A 21694-nucleotide genomic window follows, 5' to 3' on the forward strand; every position below is an offset into this window, starting at 1 on the left:
TAAACTTTAAAATTGGCTAAATACTTTTGCACTTTTTGATCCTTTTATGGTGAGTAACACATGTCGTTATATGATTTAATCTAACATGACAAAGTTCTGAACAAACTTCTATACGACATGGAGCTAATTACAAGTCGATGTACGAGATTGATTTTACATTTATTCATTAATTAAATCACAATGAATCATATGGTCATATATATATGGACCAATTCTGATTTATTATATAGAATTTCTATTATTATTATTGCACATATCACAAACACCGAAGACCATCAAGGGTAGTGGTTCAATGGCTCAAATGAAATCTCCAATGTGGTTAGGCATATACTAGGGTGTTGATTTGAATCTCCGCAATGTTGAATCCCCTCATATGTCTGATTAGTATTAGCCACCTTAGTTCGCATTGATGCTCTGGTGAGGCTGGGAAGGCTATGGCTCAGTCGGACTTGAGGGAGAGCCTGCGATTCCCACCATCTAGGCCCTTCTTGTGTGGCTTCCAACGGGTAGATGCTACTATGGTTACGCCCAAATAGAATAGACACAATTGGTCTCCATGGCCTATCCTTTTTTAATTAGAAAAAAAAAAAAAAAATCACAAACACCGAAGAAGCACCTTTAGTCCAAGCAAGTGTTATTTTAATCAAATCTATGGTTTAACATTGTTGCCGCTAGTGTCAGCAGTTGTGAACGAGGCAGCATTGGCTCCTGCTTCACTCTCTTTCAACGGTCCAACACCATTTGCATTCGAACCCGTTTGTGTCTCCGCTTCTTCTCTGAACTTCTTGTAGATGTCACCTTTGTAAAACTTCCTCGTCCGGAGCACCAAAACAATCGAAGCAAGGAAACCGAACAATGTCGTCCCTGTGATGATGATAAAAGCCATCTGATAACAGTGCGCGCCGGTGCACGTTAGCGCCTGCCCGGCCTTCCGAGTGACACCCAATGTTCTCATTTGCTTCACTGCCTCCTTATCATACAAACGACCGGCGACTCTCACATTGAGAATGTATGACCCGATCGGGCTCGCCACAGCGCCGAGATTGTACAAGGTGGAGTAATACTTGAGGCCGAAGATCTCGGAGATGATCGCGAAAACCAATGACCACTGTGCACCAAAGCAGAATCCAATGATGACCGAAGCAAAGTAGAGAGAATTTGGGACGGCGAAGGCGATCAAAATGTGTCCAATGGAACAGAAGAGGAGGACCAAAGTAAGCATTAATGGCCGAGGGAATTTGTATTTGACTAGTAAGATTTCGGAAACAAAACCAGACAAGGCTCGTCCGAGATAGTTCCAAATGCTCACGAGCGACACAAAGGTGGTGAGGCTGTCGGTCGGATAGCCTTGTGATTTACCTGTAAAATATAAATTAAATGATTAAATTTTTTATTTTTTGGGTGTGATGTTTGTTTTAATGAACAAAAACAGAACAAAAAGGCATATAGAAACAATTAATATAGCAAAATATAATTGCCTAAGTAGAAAACTCGAAGTTAATATCAAATTATAAGTCATACTTTTAATTGTTTGCAGAAGTGTTAAAAATGGAGGCTTATAGACAATATTGGTTATTTTACTCATATAAATTATTGGTAATTTGGTATATGCTAATGTTATCCAAACACTCAATTGATAGAAAATAAATAAATAAATTAACATGTTTTACCAACCGCCCTATACGATTTTAAAAAGTAGTAACTTTTAAAAATGCACTTAATGAAATCACAATCTCAAACGAGCCCTTATTCATTTTCTTAAAGTACATGCATTAGCTCAGCAAACTAGGGATCCAATTTCACAATTCTAGTTAAATGTTCTTTTTTTTTTTTGAGAATTCTTTATTATTTCTCCAACATTCATATATTTGAAAATTTGATTTTTTTATCGGTCATATTTTTTAAAATTTATCTTTTTCTAATTATCATATATATATATTCCTAACAATTATATTTTTCAAAATTCTTCTGTTTCCTAACCGTCATATGTATTCAATATAAATAAGACAATTTCCTTCCCAATTTTCATTCAACTCAACCAAAGTGTTTTTTTTCAGAGAGGAACGGAGAAATGAATATATATATATATATATATATATTATTATTATTTGGCTTCCCTGGTTTTAGCAATAGAATGCTTTTTAAATAATTAACCTTTTGGGAATAAATAGTAATCGAAAATTACCAATCTGCCCCAAGTTGTCAATGGCCGTCAATGTCCCGCCGAGACCAAAAGTTACGGCGACGAACAAAATGATCATGTCGATGCTGAAAAGTGCTTGAAAGATGGTGTAGTCTTCACCTCTGTCAGGCGGGTTGAATATGTTGCTCATGCAAGAATCTGGCTTCCGCTTCTTATAACTTGCTGAAGCTTCTGCAGCTGACGCCAATGGCTGCTCGATTAATACTGACGAATTTTCAGTTACTACTTTCACATCATCATTCAATTTCACCACATCCTCCTCCTTCCTCTTCAAAAGCTTCAGCTCTTCTCTTATAATAATGGCAACCGGGAGAAACAAAAACACAAGAACAACACAAGCGCTTCCAATATATGCAATCCTGGAAAACCGGAGCCGGTTTTGTATGATTATCAAAACCATGAGAAAACCGGCGAGGCCGAGAGAGATGTAGAGGAATTTATAGAAAACGTTGAGCTCGTTGGATTGTCGGACGGTTTTCATTATCCGAACCGTTCGGAGAAACACAAAGGAAACCGCCGCCGGAACCCAAGCAATTAGCAGAATCAGCGCCGCCGAGTTATTCCCATAGAGAGCGTGGTAGAGTTGCGTCATGATCGCGCCGCTTAGACCCACGAGTCCCTTCAGAAGTCCGATGACGCTGCCTCGGCTTTCTGGGAAGTTCTTGACGCACGTGACGAGAGCGCCGGTGTTGGCGAACGACTGCGAGTTGGCGCCGATGAATATGTACATGCACATTTGCCACACCCGGGGTTCGGCGATACGGCCGGTGACGGAGAGCCATATCATTAGGTAGCCGAACAGGTTCATGATCGCGCCGATTAATAAAACCACCCATGGCGGCGTTATCTCGTTGATAAGCCCGGAGAAGATTCCGAGGTTGCCGCCCATGTCCTTGAAGAAGCTCAGCAAGTTGAGTGTCGTTTGGTCATAGCCCAAGGATGTTTTGATGTCGTTTGAGTATAGGCCGAATATGTACGTTGAACCGGAGACCGACATGATTAACAACGACGCGAAGACCATGAACCATCGGCCTAGAATCACGCGCAAGCCGGAACTCTTCAAGCCTTTCCAACCGCCGCCGCCGCTGCCCTCTGCCACCGACATCTTGTTTGTGTGTGTGAGAAGGGGGTTTTTTTTCAGAAGTTCATCATGCAAATATTGTGGGTGTAAAAGTAAAAGGGATCTTTAGTTAAAGGGGGTTGGGGATCTGGGCAATGAGAAATAATTGAGTTTCAAATTGACTGGGAATTAAGTTGACTTGCAGTCCACATGGGAGGAAGGAATGGACGGTGAGGTTTGTAAAAGAGGGTAAGAATAAATATAGAGTGGGCAGCATGGTTGAAAGAAATGTGCAACTATTATGACATATGTGAAAAGGAAATGACAGGCACTATTCAATGATACGTAGCAACTTCTGTTTGATCATCACTGCCAAAAAGGAAGAAAAAAAAAAAAAAAGGGGGGGAAATTCACTTTGCCCCCTGAAGTTTAAAAATTAGCAATGTACTCCTCTAATGTTTCAAAAATTTTCAATTCAAACCCTCCGTTATTAATTTCCGTCTAATTGGACAGAAATCATCCCACGTGGGATTTTAGTGCCCTCTATTCCAATTTTGCTCTCATTAAAACCTGTTAGTTCTTGTGTTGACTTAATTCAGTTCCAAAATGCAGAGGCTACTGTTTACGGGCTCAAACACTAATATAAAATGCTCAGAATCCAATCTCCACCATTCATAATGTAGATTCATGTGTTATGAACGTCCCTGTAAAATTTCATCTCAATCGGACTACAAACGCCCATCAATCGGAGCTTTTAATCAAGACTGGACAGCATTTCCAAAATGCTGATTGCATGCCCGGTCCGGACCACCCTTCCTCGGTCCGGACCACCCTTCCTCGGTTCGGACCGCATTTCCAGAAACTAAAATTTTGCTCCACAAGGCCCTGTCCGGACACCCCGTAAGTTTTAGGCTAAAAACATGATTTTAAGTGGGTTAGGTCTAGGGTTTTGTTGGGGGTATATATACATCATTATAGAAGAGAGAGGCACGAATTTTCACCCCCAGAGAGTTCGTCGGAGGCTGTGCTAAGAGAGATCATATGTGGTGAGCGTTAAATTGAATCTCTTAGAGTTTTAATTATTCCTTTGATAAATCTATAGTTGAGAAGTCTATCGGAAGAGTCCGGTAAAGGAGAATCACGTTGAAGAAGATTGTGAACAAGGAGACGAGTTGTAAGCTTGTCGATCTTACAGAGACAAGGTCTTGCAAAGGGTTGTAAGTGTTCCTAGTGTCTGTAATCTCTAGATAATCTTTTGATAGTGATTTTCTGGGTTTGGCTGCCCCGGAGAGGTTTTACTTTTAGATCGGTTTCTAAAAGGTTTCCTCTTCGTAACCAAAATATATGTGTCTACCTCTTTATTGCTTTATATATTTTGGGTGATTGAATTGTTTATTGCTTCATAGTATTAATTCCGCATAAATTGTGTTAAACAAGTTTTCGGAGTCGGCATAGCGTTTTTCAAAACCTATGAAATTGAGGATAATTACGTAATTTCATAGATTTTAATGAGAGCAAAATTAGAATAGATGGCATCAAAATTCCACGTGAGACGCACGTGAGATGATTTCTGTCCAATTAGACGGAAATTAGTAACAGAGGGTCTGAATTGAAAATTTTTGAAATATTAAGGGGGTACATTGCCAATTTTTAAACATTGGGGTTCAAATTGAAAAACTCCTGAAACTTCAGGGGGTAAAGTGAATTTAACCCAAAAAAAAAAAAATACATATACCATTCCATTGTCAATGTGGTCCGTTTCTCCTAAACTTTCCAACAATGTCGATGTACAACCCTCAAAATGCAAAGAAAACAAAGATGAAAGTAGCTCTAAAAAATCTTCAATAAGACAAAATATTCTTATAAATTTGAAACTTAAAAACAGAAACTAAAAATGTGCAACTAATATGACATAGGCAAATGCTTTTTGGCATTCTCCTCACCATTTCCTCTCTCTTGAATTTTTTATTTTTTATTTTTTTGAAAAAAATCAAGATTTTAAAAGAGGGAAGTTGGTGGGGGAGATGGTGAGGAGAATGTATTATAGCAAATCTCTATGACATATGTGAAAAGAAAATGACAGGCATTATTAAATGATGAGTAATGCTATGAATTATTATTTTTTTATACTCTTAAAATTGATGTGACTATTAAATTTTAGATGAATCATACTTCAATTTTGATCTAATGGTGATTTTGAAAGCCACATCAACTTTAAGATGATAAAAAGACACGGCCAAAATTCTAGGAAAAAGGAAGCAAAAAAAAAAAAGAAAAAGAAGAAGAAGAAGTACACATACCATTTTATTATCATTGTCATCGGTTTTGAATCCCCTAAACTATACAAACTATACAACAATGTCAATGTGCGTCCCAAAGGCAAAAAACAAAGATGAAAATAACTCTAAAAACTCTTCAATAAGACAAAAACATAAACTAAAAAAAAAAAAAAAAGGTACACATACCATTTTGTTGTCAATGTCGTCTGTTTCCCTAAACTACCCAACAATGTTAGTAAATTAAACAGAGATTTACCCCCAAAAAAATTATAACAAGTTAGGCATTGATGACCCTTTGAGAGAGATAACCAAAAAAACCCATCTTAGTCAACAATCATTTAATATCCACGCCACGCTACATACGCAAAAACGCATCAATTGTTTGCAACTCATAAGAATTATAACCAAAAAAAACCCAGAATGTACATCTCTCAAAGGCCCAAAAAAAATGACAAATAAAAAAAATTCAATAAGACGATATTCTTATCAATTTGGAACATAAAAATACAAACTAAAAAAAATTAAAAAAAAAAAAAAAAGGAAAAGAAATTTAAATAACGAAGGGGGTTTCATTTTTTTTTAAAAATAGTATTTTTTAATAATTTGAAGAATTTTTTAAAAAAGCTTTATCGATGGTATTTTTGTCATTGGAGAGACATTGACATTATTTAATAGTTTATGGAGGATATTGACACAATTGATAGTTTGGAAAGAAAGGACATTGATGATGAAGTGCTAATTTTAGGAGAGTATATATATTTTTGTCTAAAAAATAATCTAAAAATGTGTTTCAGACGGAGAGACAAGAAGGAAAGTATACGAATAAATGATTAATTTCTTAGTATGGTTCCGAACAAAAACTTAATTAGTGTGTTCAATTGGCGATAGCATATATGTTTTGCATCACAAAGTGAGGTGAGTTGAGCATCAATTCAAGAAGGGTAAGTATAGTTTCTACATTTTCAACCCATAATTTTTTAAAAAAAATTATTGTTTTTAAGCGATACATTTTATTTTATTTGGTTTAAAATTACACGTTTTAGCCTGCAAAATCGCAATACCAAACACTCTTCATAATGATTTTTCATGTGTTGCGTAAACTACATCAGTCTAAAATTCAAAATTACAAATCAAAATACAGCAATTCAACACAATGTTTATCTTAATTAAGAATGTTGGATTTTATCTTAGTAGGTAATTGAGTTGAAAATTGTAATATATTAAGATTTTATATCTTTTCTCTTATTTATATTTTGTTAACAGTACTGCATAAATAGTAATTTTATTTTTATATATTAATTTAATCTTCAATCTTAATATATTTCTCATTCATATTTTCACTTTCTTCATTAAAATTCTTTATTCGGTATATATATATGGTTTTTTTTTTTTTTTTTTTTAAGGTGTTGAGATTTTTTTGTTAGATAGGAGCTTCGTTCATATCCATATGTATTAAAGTAGATTTCATTCGTGAGGAGTCAACAAAGGTAATATGAATATCTCTTGAATTGTACTTTTTTGTCTGTTTTCAATTGAATCGTATTACATTGGCAATGTTTTTTATTGGCTTAATATTCTACTATTCTTATTACTCAGATTTTTTTTTAAAAAATATTATTAGCTAAAAAAAAAGTTCTTAGGCTCCCAAGTTCCAAACCATTCTTCTCTTATGGATTTTGTGTTTACTGCCCAAAAGATTTGATGAGTAATGCTACAAGTTTCTCTTGAATTCCTTCAAGAATGATATGGCTATTAAATTTATTATTGTTCTTATGATTAATTATTATTGAATTGATCAAATTGTGAATTTAATAGTCACATTATTTTTTGAAGGGATTCAAAAAAAGACATAAGAAAGACTTGTAGAATTATTTAGATTTGATTGAAAGAAAAAAGTAGCTGAATTTTTATTTAATTATTTATTTTTATAAGTAAGCAATTTGTCTTTTTAATTGGGATTTGAGAATCATAAACAACGGCAGTTGGGAAGGCGGAAAGCGTGGATCCCGGTCCACCTCACTATCAACAGCAAGTGCAACAAATGCACGTGTAAGGATAACGCCAGGACAAGGAGATGGCCCACATGCTTTAATTAGCTTAGATTTTAATAAAATCGATCAAAAAAGCACGCAAATTGAGTGCATGCGTATTATACAACAACTTTCCTTTCTTACCTGTCAGCCAATTATAAACTCAACGGGACAGAATTATGGATCCGGATCCAGGCTATTCCTTCAAAATTACCAGCCGATTTTTTTTTTTTTTTTTTTTTGTTAATTTCAACCATCGAATCCCATCCAATTGTCTAACTATCGACACATATGTTTCACTCAAAAATAATAATAAAATATTATTTATATTTTAAAAAATAATTAAAAAATTAATTTAATAATATAAGATGGTTCGCTACCCCCATTTTTCCTATAAAAGATGGCCAGCTACCTCCAACCAATCCTTGGGGGTGACCGACACCACCCCCTAGGACCCTAAAAGGTGGTTCGGCCACCCCTATAGCTAAACTTAAAACAAATTTTTTTGAGTTTAGCTCTAAAGGGTGGTTCAGGCTCAAGCATCACCCCAAGAATCGGTTAAGGGTGGCTGGCGCCACTCCCATGGCTGCGATGGGGTGGCCAGCCCCCCCCCCCATGAGAAAAATGAGGTAGCCAACCACCTTGCATTATTTTTTTAATTTTTTATTATTTTATTTTTAAAATATAAATAATATTTTATTATAAGTAATTTTGAAGGAATAGCCGAAGATCCTCGTCACAGAATTATAGGTAAGGGCATTGAGGGCAAATCATTGCTATGGATTTTTTGGCCGTCTTTTCCTCAATATTGGAAGCAAATTTTGGTATAATATATTTTCACTTTCCGACCAAAAATTTTGGTTGTCTTTTCATGTTGACGTCTGATAGAACTTTAAAGGCCCTTCTTTTTATTTTATTTTAAATTTTTTTTTTCTGTGCTTGGCAAGTCAATGTCACCCACAAACTACGTGTACCCTTTCCATCCATGAAAGCCTTAGTTTAAACTTTAATTCCCTATATTTGCAATAAAATATCAGCTCAAAAAGAAAGTTTTTTTTTTTTTTTTTTTTAATTTTTTTATTCAAAGCAAGAGAGGAGAAAAAGGGAAATAATAAAAAAAAAAAATTTGAAAAAAAAAAAAGCAACTCTTTATTACATAATTTGATGGTACTCAGTTTTCGGCAATCGGTTAGTGACCATATCTCATAAATCGAAGGTTATTAATTCAGAATTTTTTACCTCTATTTTTCTCTCTTTATATGCAAGGATGAAACTAGGAAGTTCTATTGACAGTAGCTAAAATATAAATGATAAATATATTAAAATAAGTGACCAAAGAATGAATAACAAATATATTAATGTTAAATATTAAATCAACATATAAAAAATAAAATAAGTATCCATTCAATGTTAAGAAAATAAAATATACAAAATAATTGTTTCTTAAAATATTTAAATTTTCAATTCAATCACATATTAAAATGGAACTCGACGTTCCAAACAAAAAAATAGATTAGAGACACTAGACTAATGTTGTAAGTCGGTCAAGAATTCTACTATTGGTGCTAGGAAAGAATTGGGATTTTGGGAGGCAATGAGGCAAACTTGACTCATCTCAATATGAAAGAGTTAGGGCATTTTAATTCATGGGTTTGTGACGTAATGGTTATATGTATTTTCTTGTTTGATAGGCCCAATTCTTTCTTAAAAATTCTAGACTATTTTTTATGGGTGAAGACTAGGCAAAATATTATTGGATTGCTTTTCTTTTTTTTAGCGAGGGGCCATGTTACTAAATTTTGTCTAAAAACAAAATTTAAAAATATATTTAATAAAATATTATAAAACCATGGCCGGCCCGACTGTAAGCACTTCCATCACTGCTTATACGGACATGTCCAAAAAAAAAAAAAACTTGATAGTCATCAATTATGGGCTAAATTTTTTTACAAATTGGGTTATAAGAAAATTTGTCTAATTGAATCTCTATAAATGTTATGTGTCCTTTATCGTTTAAGAAGTACATGGCTTTTTCATATGCTTTTAATATTTCTGTTATACGTTTCATTTGGCCTTTTAAGTAACCAAGAGTGAAATTAAAACAAAGTTAAAATTGTTTTTTTTTTTTTTTTTTCTTTTCTAATGAGTTTTTTCTTTTTAATTATTTTTCTAAAAGGGTATAACGGGGTGACCAGACGTGACTTCTACACTTGCCCACAAACCGAGGTAATTTATACATGACATGCCCACTAAATCATAACTCTCCAAGATTGACAACGAGTCCATCTCATCTCCTATCATCAACCACCCAAGATAATGCAAATTAATGTTAGCTTGAATATTGTTGTAGATAAACAATCATTTGAATTTTGTATTTGTATTTCAAATAATCCTAGCTTAGCTACACATCTTCAATACAGTGAACTCAAATCTGATTACACTAATCAGATATAAAAATTCTTATTACAAAAGCTTGATTACGAAAAATTAATCTGAGATCACTAAACCGCCGCCGCACTGGTAATATTTTATAATGAGTTAAAAGTGTTATACAAAGCGTTGCAAGTTGTATGATGACCATAAAAACGTAGTACAAGATAAGTTAAAATAAAATCGAGCACAAAAACAAAAAACTGCGTTTGTGGTCAAGTAGGGTTCTACGGTCCCATTGAAAAGGTGGGATCAACTTTGGATTTCAATGCAAATCAAGCTTGCTGACTACTATCTTTTCTTATGGTTTGATCCCATTTTAAGGCTTTCATTTATATTTTTTAATATATATATTTTATGAAGATAGTTCGTGCTTTAGGCCCCATTTGTTTGGATATAAACCAATTTCAGCTAAAAATATTTTTTTGGTGATTAGCTCGTACCAAGAATTAACAAATATTTTTGTATATTTCCATTCAATCATATTAACTAATAAATATAAAATTTTATTCACAACATAAAAACATTATATAAAGCAACTAAAAAAAATCAACCTAAAAATTATGTTTAAATAAAATATATTGATTAGCAATGATCATTTATTTTTGGGAAAGTTTATAATAAATCTATGAGTCAACGCATGAAAACATGGGTGTACAGAGCATAAGATTTCATTTTTCACCGCTTGGACAAAATGGTTCGTTTTGGAATGGATGGACGGACGTTAGGAATTTGGGAGACAATGTAATAGAAGGGTTTAAGACACCTTTTCAATTGACTCAGTGAATTAAAATTGAAAAAAAAAAAAAAAAAAAAAAACATTGAGGGTGTTTTTAATTTTCATGCGTTGACTCGGGGATTTATACTTTCCCTATATTTTTCTATAATCCGAGGAGCTGCGACAAGACAAAAAAAATAAAAAAAATAGTGAAAAGGAGCCACTGAGAGCAAGAATATAAGAATAAAAGGCCTTGGGAGGTGGAATTGAAATCCAGTGCAATTATCTGCTTATATTATTTGCAATTTTGGCAAACAATTGTGAGAAAGCGATGTTAAGGCCCACCTGCACAAGTAGGTGTTCGGGCAACTCGAGACTTATTTGAACAGGTAAATCCTATAAAATAGACTCTCTCACAATTGCCTGTTCGAAGATGTAGGAGTGAAGAAATGATTTACGTGTGTAAGAAGCATAAACACCTCATAAATATTATTTTCTTTAATAAACTGAAAACATTTTCAAATTTACCAATAAATTAGGCAGTGCCAAAAACTCAAAAGTAGAAAATAACCTTTTGCCATACAACATTTTATAGGACCTAGACTTTGTTAACTAAATATATCTTTATATATCTCTACCAATTTGCTAAAAGAATTTTTTCTTTTTTTCTTTTTTCTTCTAATAACATCCTCCCAATTTTTTTCTGCTCCTCATGACTATCCTTTCTCTCCTCTCTCAACAGGCTTCGACCACCTCCATGGTCGTGACTCTCAAGCTCCATGACCATGGTCGATTGAGAGAGGAGAGAAAGCAAGGTAGAGAGGGAAAAGAAGAAAGAGGAAAGAGGAGAGATAATGGGTATCTGTAGAAAAGAGAAATAAAAAATTGAAAGAAATATAGACGTAGATCCATAGAAATATTGAGACAGAATGAAGCCAAAGCACATGATAGGAGTTGGATAATATCTCATGAAAGAAATGTATGAGGCTCAGATATATGTTATTTTTCTCGTATTCCATTTAGGTACACTTGTGGGAGTGGAGGGTGCAGGATCAACCCCATCATAGTGGTGGTTTTGAGTGATTTCAACGATCAAATTGATGGTGCTGGTTTGTGGAGAAGCAAATCCCAAACTGAATCCATTGCTGGGCCTGGACGACAAACAAATCACATGGACACTAACGATTGTCCATCGCTTGCCTGTCACCTGCTCGCTTTCTTTCTCTCACCCAACCCATTCACACCTATTACATCAAGAGATTTTATAAAAACCACACTTTGTTTAAATTATTATTCGTTTAAAATAAAATTAAGGGCTGATTGATAGTGTCAATGGAAGAAAAATGTGATAAAGTATTATATATATATATATATATATATGGTCTTTTGGCCAAGAAAAATGCTAAAAATTATATTTTTATTCCACAATACTAACATAACAGTCTCAGCCAATCATTATTTATTTATTTTTTGATTAATAATGACTAATTGATTGGGACTGTCATGTAAGTATTGTGAGATAATTGTCCCCAATGAGTAGCTCAATTGGCTGTGAACCACGCCTCATAAAGCGGAGGTCACTAGTTCGAATCCCCCCTCCCTCTTCCCTTGTGTGGACATGTCAAAAAAAAAAAAAAAGTATTGTGAGATAATTGTGAAATAAATTATTTTTTTTTTCTAACATTACTCCTTATCTAGGCATTTATGATTAACCTCGAACCTTTTTGGCATAGATTCCATCCCACACCACACTTCTATCTTACTTGGTTGATGTAAGTCTGACAATCATCTCTTAGATGAACCCTTATCTTTAAAAAAATAATAATAAAATAAAATAAATAAATAAATAAATGATGATAGTCTAACATTAGCAAAGTAGAATATTGAGGACGAGAAAATACGAGGAACGGACAACGCATGAATCATAATATTGAGGACGAGGAAATCATGACAACAAACATGACATTCTAGAGTAAAGATCCCTTTTACGGTATTGGATTGAGGAATCATAGGACTACTAAGGAAGGCTGAGAAGGGAAGTGAGTCTCCAGAAAGAAGGGAGCACTGATTTGGGAAAGAAAAATAAGGGTTGTCACTTGATTTATAAGAAATAATGACACATTTGGTACACGGAATGGTCGGAAATCAAAATTTCAAATTGTGTTTTAATAGGTTGTCAGTCAAGTTGGGTTGGGTCGAAGAACCGACAGCTGACTTGACGGCCGTCAATTATTGACATCAACAACCAAAATAATGAATTAATCATATTTTTTGCCAACCTTTCCTTCAAGGCAGAGTAAAGAATGCAGTCAAAAGAAGGGTTGCTTCCAACAGCTCCCCACACTCTCTAGGTTGTACCTCCCCACGTTACCGTGTAAAGCTTCCCTACTCCGATGAGCCACCCACCTTCCTCCTCCCCTCTGATTCTTCCTTCTTCTTTCTTCTTTCCCTTTTTCTTTTCTTCATCTCCCCATTTTCTTTTTCTCTTCTTCTTCCTCCTCTCCTTTCCTTCCCCCGCCCGCCCTTGTCTCCACCTATTTTGGTGCTTCGGACAATAAATTAGCTGAGGTGATTTCCAGAAGTTCAGAAGAATAAAAGCAACTGGAAGTAAGATGACATCATTGGAGCAGAAGAAAATTTCGAAAACATGTCACTCCACCACTAGTACTGCCCTCTTGATGCTGTGACCTCACAAGCATTAAGTTCCCTTTCGTCTTCCAAATTGCAAGTAAAGCTCCCCATTTTCCCTACAACTGCCTTCTATTCCTTCGCATCTTTATTCAGTCATGGATCCTAACCTTTCAGTTACAATCTATCAACTCACTCTAACTGAACGATTGGGATTCAAATTCCATCTATAGAAATGGTGACTATTGGAGTGCAGAAGAAATGAGGAGCCAGAGCCGGTAGTTGAGATGATTTGCAAACATTCTTTAAAACCTCACATCTTGAAATTAGTTAAAACATAGAAGCAAGCAAGAGAACATTATTAGGTAGCATCCACCAATCTCACAACTACAGACTATCCCCCTCAAATGAACCTGAATAATAGGTTGTGTAAATAGCATTTACTAGTGATATAAAACAGAACCTGTCTCAATACCTATCATATGATGGACGACCACCTGCACTAGGACGATCATAAGGACCAACTCTCTCCCTATAGCTCCCCCCGTCATAACGGCCAGGCCTTCCACTTCCAAACCTGTTGCCACGACCTCTTAGGCCTCCGTTCCTGTCATAACCTTTGTCTTTGCCATATCCACTGTGAGGTGCCCGATCCATATATCTCTCACCTGCAAAGCGATCACCGCCAGGTGTGTATCTTTCATGGCTATAATGATCACGGCTATCATAGCTGTCCTCTTTGCTATCCATACGATCCCTGTCCCCATAGCGTCCCCCATCATAACGGTCATCATAGCGATCTAACCCAAAGCGATCTCCACGGCTACCACCTCCACCAAAGCTAGAATTTGAAAAGGGCCGACCACCACTCCCTCTACCACCATCAACTGAAGGACATTCACGGGCAAAGTGTCCTGGACGACCACATTTGAAGCAGTCAGAACGCCCTGCTGATCTGTCTCCACTCCTGTAACTGTCCCTGCCACCAGATATATGGTCCCTTTCGTATTCATAACCTGGACCTTGACCACCCATTTTCGGTTTCGCCTTGTTCACTGAGATGACGTGACCATCTAACTCCCGCCCATCCATATCCCTGATAGCCTCATCCATAGCTCGACGATCAGCAAAGGTAACAAATCCAAATCCACGAGGACGACCAGTATCCCTGTCCACCACGACCTATACAGACACCAAACATTAGTCCAGTTATGACATTAGAACAAATACCTGACCCATGTTCAGTAATGTCAGTCCAACAGCAAAATGGATCAATACAATCGGAAGAGAGTTGTTGAGAATTCTATGTTTCATGATTGGCAACATAAGCATGCCTCGTTTGCAGGGGGCATATACTCTAATGAGAGCAACACTGTTAAAGCATGCAGCGAGAGACAGATTAAAACTGCAAGTGAGAGGATCTTAAATATTTTAACCATAGCACTTTATGCTTCTTCATTTTGAATGTCACATACATACGTTACTAGGGCAATTTCATAGCATAAGTATTTCAACAGCATGGGAGTCGCAAGAATCAGCCAGAAATACCTCCATTAATTTTCTGCTCATGTGCACAAATCACAATCAAGAACAAAAGATCATCTAATTAAAAAACCCAACTCAGATGCACTCTTTCAAAGTGAATTTACCTTTACACACTACTTTTGATAACAAATGCAGCATCGCTAGCTCATTGTTCATTCACCATAATATGCCTCACTAAGACAGAGGCATCAAAACAGATAGAAAGAGTTTCAAATCTAGAGCAATTTGAGTATTACAACTCCCACTCTTATACACTGTCAAAATTCATGAGAATGTTCTCAACAGCATGTGTAGGCACACCCCGCCATTGCTGATCTTACTGGTTGGTTTCCCGGCTCCAGGTTAGGTTTTATCTTCATTTTCTGGCACCTTTGGTTCTTGGCTGGTCGAGATGGCCTCTTCTAGTTGGTTCCACATTGAGGCTAAGTCTTTTGAATTTGTTTGTGTGGAGGAGGTCTCGGTTTTACGGGTGTATGAAAGAAGTAGAAGGCTCGTTCAACCAATATCAATGGGGAAGGTCACTGTGTCATGGTTGCTAGACACCATGAGGTCTATCCTTCCGGCAGAGAGCTCAAACAAATTCGTGAAGTCTTTGAGGGTGGGGGTTAAAGCTTTCATTGCTCAATGTAGTTCGAATCGTTTTGGTTGTTTTGTTGTTGTCATGGAGTACAGCGGTGACGGTAGATGAGGTTTTGTGATTTTTTTGGAAGGAAGAGGGGGTAGGGGATGGTCAGGATTTGCGCTTGAGCTGCGGAGATTCCTTGAAGCCTTCCAGACACCTTATGATGGTGGAAAAAGGCCTTTGGTGCCAGTAACATGTTAGCTGGCCAAGGTGGTTGATAAGCGGTTGTTTGTGAAGGTTGTGGCTGGACAGAGGCAGCATGGAGGAAGCTCCAGCAGTCACAATGCTTCAGTGCTGAAAACCCAGAGCAACAACTGTCAGGAGGCGTACAGGGACATGAGTGGTAGTGGTAAAGACGTGCATGGTAGCAGCGAAAGCTCTGCTGATCATGTCAGCACTGCAAAGGAGGTGTGTGTTTGTGGCAAGGACACTAGTACCGTACTTCAAGCCTTGAGGAAACAGCTGAAAGATTTGAGACTGGAGCTTGATGGGTCGAAGAAGGTTGAAAGCCCTTGGTGGGCTGTGGTAATCAACACGAAGCCCATCCCTTCAGGAGGGGCCCAACCTGCTCAAGTTTTAAAGTTCGCTGGTATTGGGCCAAGCAAAGAATGGTTCTATAAAGGGAAAAAGCTCTTCTTTTTTTCCTGATGGCCACAAACTAATAAATTGGTCAGGCCCAGCTTAAAACCCACATTTAAGTGGGTGGTAAAAAGACAGGTCAGGACCAGTCTATCTCAAGCGATGATTTTTGTGCAGGTCTGGCTTCTGCGGGCGTGGGTGTGTGTTCAGATCAGCTCACAATCCCTCCATTAGCCCTGCTGCAAAGCCACGTCAACAATGGCACCCTTCGAAAGGGGAGTCAGGATGCTGCGAGTGGCAGAGTAGTAGAGAACCCTACCGCCAGCGACTCTCAGTCATCAGCACCGTCTTGGGGCACGCAGTCGTGGCACCTCCATCAGTCCTTTAGCCATATTGCTGTGGGCAATATGGCTGAGTGGGATGTCTGCAATCTGGAGCCCCTCTCGATGGTGTAGAGCCCAATTTCAAAAGCTCGTAGTGTGTCCCAAATCAAGAGATCTCCAACGCCAACAAGATTGCAAACATCAAGCATTTGAGTCATGGAGGTTTGGCGGCAGAAGCAAATGCTTCTCTTCTGATGTGAGGGATACCAGGTCCTCGGGTGTGGGTCTTCCTACAGGTAATAATAGTGTTTATTCTTTGTTGGATTCTCGGGCGGGTAGTGCTGGATGCCCTTTTTTTGAGGATTCATGTTGGTCGATTGTTCTAAGGGAGGGGAAAAGGGTTGTTGTAACTGGTTTTTTGGGTATGCCATGAGATAAATTTGAAAAAGAGATCATGGTCGCTTCTATTGAAGCTAGCTGCAACAAGGATGTCCTGAGCAAGGGTTCTCCTCCTAGATCTTCTCAGTTGACTCCTAAAGGTAGCAAAGAGTTGAAAAGGCTAGATTGCTCCATTAATTATGCCTCTAAATGATCTACGTCCAAGTCTGGCAGTAGAAGAGGGTGGGTGTCTTTTGTTGCTTTATGAAGCCGAAAATCACTTCTTGGAATGTGAGAGGACTAAATGAAGTCAATAAACATATGCATATTAGAAATCTCCTCAAGATGTGGATGCCTGACATTGTGACTTTACAGGAGACTAAATTGGAGCAGTTGCCCAAGAGTATTGTGCAAAGCTTGTGGGGCGTGCAAAATCTAGATTGGTGCAATTGGATTCTAGAGGGGCATCATGTGGTATTTTAGTGATATGAGATAGAAGAGTAGTGGAAAAAATTGAAGAATGCATGGATAACTATACAATGGTGGTTAAATTCAGGAGCATTAGCAATCAGTTTGAGTGGACATTCGCCAATGTCTATGGCCCTAATTCAGATGTTGATTGCCGGTTGTTATGGGAGGAGATAGTGGGTTTGAGTAGTTGGTATTTGCCTAGGTGGATTGAGGGCGATTTTAACATGACCCGCTTTCCTAGTGAGTGATCAGGAGAGGGCAGCTTCTCTCTCACTATGGAAGAGTTCTCAAACTTTATCTTTGAGCAAGGTCTTATGAATATCCCCCCTCCAGGGTGGGAATTTCACATGGCCTTATAATAGGAATTCTCCTTTGTGGTCTAAAATCAACAAGTTTCCCATCTCTCCAGAGTAGATTACCTAGAGTTCTCTCAAATCACTTTCCTATTCTTCTTGATTGTGGCATTTTTCAAAGGGGCAGAAGTTATTTTAAATTTAAAAACATGCTGCTGAAAACAGAAGGCTTCGCTGAGAAGGTGAGGTACTAATGGTCTTCATACTGTTTTCATGGCTGCTCTACGCTTCGTTTTGGCTCAAAAATTAATAGCTCTGAAACCTTACCAAAAAAACGTGGAATTATACGGAGTTTGGTAATTTGGAGAAGAACAAAAGGGCTCTTCTAGATGATTTAAAAGGGCTGGATGGAATTGAAGAACAGAGACCACTTTCTAGTGAGGATATATTGAGTAAGGAAGCAGCTACAATTGAGCTGGAGAAGATTATTCTTTTGGAGGAGAGCTGGAGGAAAAAGTCGATGGTGTTGTGGTTAAGAGAGGGGGGAAAAATACCAAGTTCTTCAATCGGGTGGCTAGTTCTAATAGAAAACGTAACACCATAGAGAATTTGGTTATCAATGGAGACATCTCTTCTAATCTGGATTAAGTTAGGATTATATAATCAAATTTTTCATTAAGCTGTACACCGTGAACAAAAATTGGCTGCCAAACTTGGATGGTCTTCCTTTCCAGTCTATTAGTAAGGAAGAGGTAGCTTGGGTGGAGCAAGCTTTCAAGGAAAGGGAAGTTTTCAAAGTGATGAAAGTTTTGAACAGGGATAAGACTTCAAGTCCAGAAAATTTCTCTATGGATTTCGTAACATATCATTCGTAACCAAACTTAATTAAAACTCATAGCTACTTGAAACCACAAAAAATAAATATATCATTCTCTTTTTGATAAGTACAAAAAATAAACTTATCATATTGAAGATTTTTGTAAGTCTATGTCATCACAAGCATCTCACTATTGTTTAAATAATAATAATCCATCCAATTGTTCAAAGAACCAGAATCTTCTACACAAGGCAGAACTGTACAAAATCTTCAAGAAAATGTTAGTTGAACACAGGGCTGAGCACTGAAAAGTTAATACCTACATACATAAAAAAACAAAAAACCCCTCCTATGACGTATATATCGGTATTTGGCAAACATTCTGGTGCATCGTCTATACTTATATTAATCTACATTCAGTTTTTTAATTTCATTATCCAAGTCAAACATTGCTTTTAAGGCATTCAAGGATCCTTCCACCAAAAATAAAATATGGCAGACAAGAAAAACCACAGGCAGGCAGGTGTCATAGTATAGTTGCAATCTACAATCACAACATGCTATCAAAACAACAATTCAACTGTAGATCGACATACTCTTCAGCAAGAAATCTTAGAACAAACATATCGGGTGTGTTTGGGAAAGCTTTTTCTTATTTTTGCTTTGTGCGAATAGTAATAAGAATTGGTTGATGTGATATAAAGGCGAAAGGACTTTTGAATTTGTTGAGAGAAAAGTGAAGAAAATTGTTTGGTAATGTGAAGAAAGGTGTTCCAACTTTTTTGAAAGAAATGAAAAAGGAGAGAGAGGGCTTGGGTTTTGCCAAACACAACCATCGAACTGTAATGTTATATTGAAAATGAGTCATGCCAACGCTAAAAAGAAAAGTCTCTAAAGAAAAAATGTGCAACTAAAAAAGATAGAAGTTATAGGAAACACATGCACACACTAAAGCGCCAATCTCAAAACAATCTTCTGGAAGACAAATTCACAATAGCAAAAAACTTAGTTCAGCACCCTAGCAATAGTATGAGATTAATCCATAGGGATGTCATTAAATGCAATCAAGAAATTACCGAGATGCATATTAGAATGCAAACTAGACCCTAGTGAAAGATAAATACAGAGTGGAAAATGAGTCACAATCCCACAACACCCAACCTTGGGACAAATTTTTAAAGAAAGCTAGAACTGCATGGTTGAATCAATAAAGCACCCAAAAAGATGCCTGGAATGTGGCATATTCATGCTGACAACTAATGAGCTAAGTGCATCCACAATGGATCCTTTAAAATTTTCTTCAAATTTTGAAGAATAACCCCACTTTTTCAATTTTGAAAAACCACTTTTGAAAAACACTCTACATCCCATTTTTTATTTTGGAGAATGACTCGTTTTTTTACTCTTTCTTTATTTTGGGGAATGGATCCTGTAGAATGGGGAATCATCAATCATGGAGAGATGAGAGGAGAGATGAGAGGAAGTTTAATTTTTTGTTAGGTTAAGAAAAAGAGAAATTAATAAAATATGGGATAAAAGATGACAGTGATCCTTCATATATGAATGATAACTGTAGTATATCCATTTTAAAAGGATGTGAAAAAATCAGATGGGGAGTGGATTTAAGACGTGGCCCTTTAAAATTTGAAGAAAATGGCTCTTTTTGAGCAGATGCTCTAAAAGAGTACCAAAATATGGAGCAAAACAATCTTGCAGTTGGAATTGCACACTAATAACCCATTCTTAAAATCTCAAAGAAAATAAAGTAGCCCTTTTCTTGTAATCAACAAAGAAAGCAAGCACAATCCCTTAAGTTGACTTAAACATTATCCACATATACAAGCTCTAAAATCACCAACATGTGTCATAAAGCACCAAACAAATAATTAACAGCGAATAAAAGATAGCAATTCAAGGGAGAGAGAGAAAAAAAGCGTAAAATTTGATTCCACAAAAATGAAATTGTGATTTTACACAACCCCAAGTTCCATTGAGAAATTATAATTACGAACAAACAATTTAAAAAAAAAAAAATTAAAAATTGGGATGCATACCAAAGCTTCAACAACTTTGCCGTAGACACTAAAAGCAGCTTCAAGGTGTTTGTCCGTGGTCTCCCACGCCAAGCCTCCTACGAATATGCGATTGTCTTCCCTCGCAGCCATCTAATTATCAATTTCAAATTATAATAAACAACCACATAATTTGAAACACAAAGAGAAAACTGAAAGACAATGTTAGATAATAAACCTTAACAGAGGAAGAGCAGAGACGACTGAGGTTTACAGCTTCCTTGGCTGTCTGCCAGGGGTAGGTGCTGTACGAGGAAGCTTTTGTGCGAGAAACCCTAACGTAACCGTCAACGGTGAGATTCGGCTTCGCATAGAAGATTGATAAACATCTGCTGCTGGATATTTTGAAGGATCACGATCTGTTTTCACTTTCGGCAATAAATCGGGCGCGTTTGGTCTCGCGCTTTTTATGGCTGAGAGACAATTTTTTCTTTTCCCTTTTTTTTTTTTTCTTTACTTATATACTTTATTATTCTTTCCTGGTAAATTCTAAATACCTCCCTTTCAAATCACGAAAAGGAATTGACTCGAAAAAAATAAAAAACAAAAAGGGAAAAAAAAAATGGTAAAGTTCACTTAATTTCTTCAAATTACCACTTAAATAACAATATATCCCCTAAACTATTAATTATAATAATTTACCCCCCAAACTATCAAAATAATGACAATATACCCCTCCAATGCTAGCAAAATTATAAAATCACCCTTATAAAATTTTCAATAAGACAAAAATACCCTTAAAATTTTAAAAAAAAAATAAATTTTAATATTTTTGTTTTTATTTTAGTAAGAGTAATTTTGTTATTTTGTTAAAATTTGAGGTATATTGTCATTGTTTTGGTAGTTTGTGGGGTAAATTATCGCAATTCATAGTTTGGAAAGTAGATTATCATTTTGGTAGTAATTTGAGAGGGTTAAGTGGACTTTACCAAAAAAAAAAAAATCACAAAAAGGAATTCGACAAATAACAATAATAAAGATAAATAAACAATAATACTAATTATACAGCTTAGATTACTTATCGCACTCATTTTATACTAATTGTTGTGGTTTATTTTGAGTAATTTTTCTTTTATATTTTTAGGAAAATCTTCATCTTTACTTTCTCCGGATGTTGTATCACTATTGCAAATCGTACTCTCAATTTTTAAAATTTGAAACGTAGGTCTTTTGTTTTAAAAATTTGCAATATCAACCTTAGTGTTAGAATTTAAAGTTAAATTAAACTCTTAATAAATAAAATATC

General features: G+C 36.3%; 2 protein-coding genes across 2 annotated transcripts; both read right to left on the reverse strand.

Annotated features, from left to right (window-relative positions):
- Positions 1-214: 214 nt before the first annotated feature.
- On the reverse strand, positions 215-3368 carry LOC132191788 (uncharacterized). Its single transcript, XM_059606886.1, has 2 exons — positions 2186-3368; positions 215-1359 (listed from the first exon to the last, which is right to left on the reverse strand). The coding sequence occupies exons 1-2, from the start codon at positions 3306-3308 to the stop codon at positions 650-652; spliced, it is 1833 nt and encodes a 610-aa protein (XP_059462869.1). The 5' UTR covers positions 3309-3368; the 3' UTR covers positions 215-649.
- Positions 3369-13666: 10298 nt separating this feature from the next.
- LOC132192260 (glycine-rich RNA-binding protein RZ1C-like) lies at positions 13667-20862 on the reverse strand. The gene is made up of 3 exons (XM_059607538.1): positions 20627-20862; positions 20431-20541; positions 13667-14530 (listed from the first exon to the last, which is right to left on the reverse strand). The coding sequence occupies exons 2-3, from the start codon at positions 20539-20541 to the stop codon at positions 13817-13819; spliced, it is 825 nt and encodes a 274-aa protein (XP_059463521.1). The 5' UTR covers positions 20627-20862; the 3' UTR covers positions 13667-13816.
- Between the last annotated feature and the right edge of the window lie 832 nt (positions 20863-21694).

The sequence above is a fragment of the Corylus avellana genome, chromosome ca9 (genome assembly GCF_901000735.1).
Source record: "Corylus avellana chromosome ca9, CavTom2PMs-1.0".
Lineage (NCBI taxonomy): Eukaryota > Viridiplantae > Streptophyta > Magnoliopsida > Fagales > Betulaceae > Corylus > Corylus avellana.

What these genes read in the sequence shown, in the direction of transcription:
- LOC132191788 (XM_059606886.1), bottom strand. Translation starts at nt 3,308, where the DNA reads ATGTCGGTGGCAGAGGGCAGCGGCGGCGGCGGTTGGAAAGGCTTGAAG. An exon ending in TGACAACTTGGGGCAGATTG is followed by an intron (nt 1,360 to 2,185) that starts GTAATTTTCGAT and finishes TATATTTTACAG; the next exon opens with GTAAATCACAAGGCTATCCG.
- LOC132192260 (XM_059607538.1), bottom strand. Translation starts at nt 20,541, where the DNA reads ATGGCTGCGAGGGAAGACAATCGCATATTCGTAGGAGGCTTGGCGTGG. An exon ending in GCAAAGTTGTTGAAGCTTTG is followed by an intron (nt 14,531 to 20,430) that starts GTATGCATCCCA and finishes GTGTCTGTATAG; the next exon opens with GTCGTGGTGGACAGGGATAC.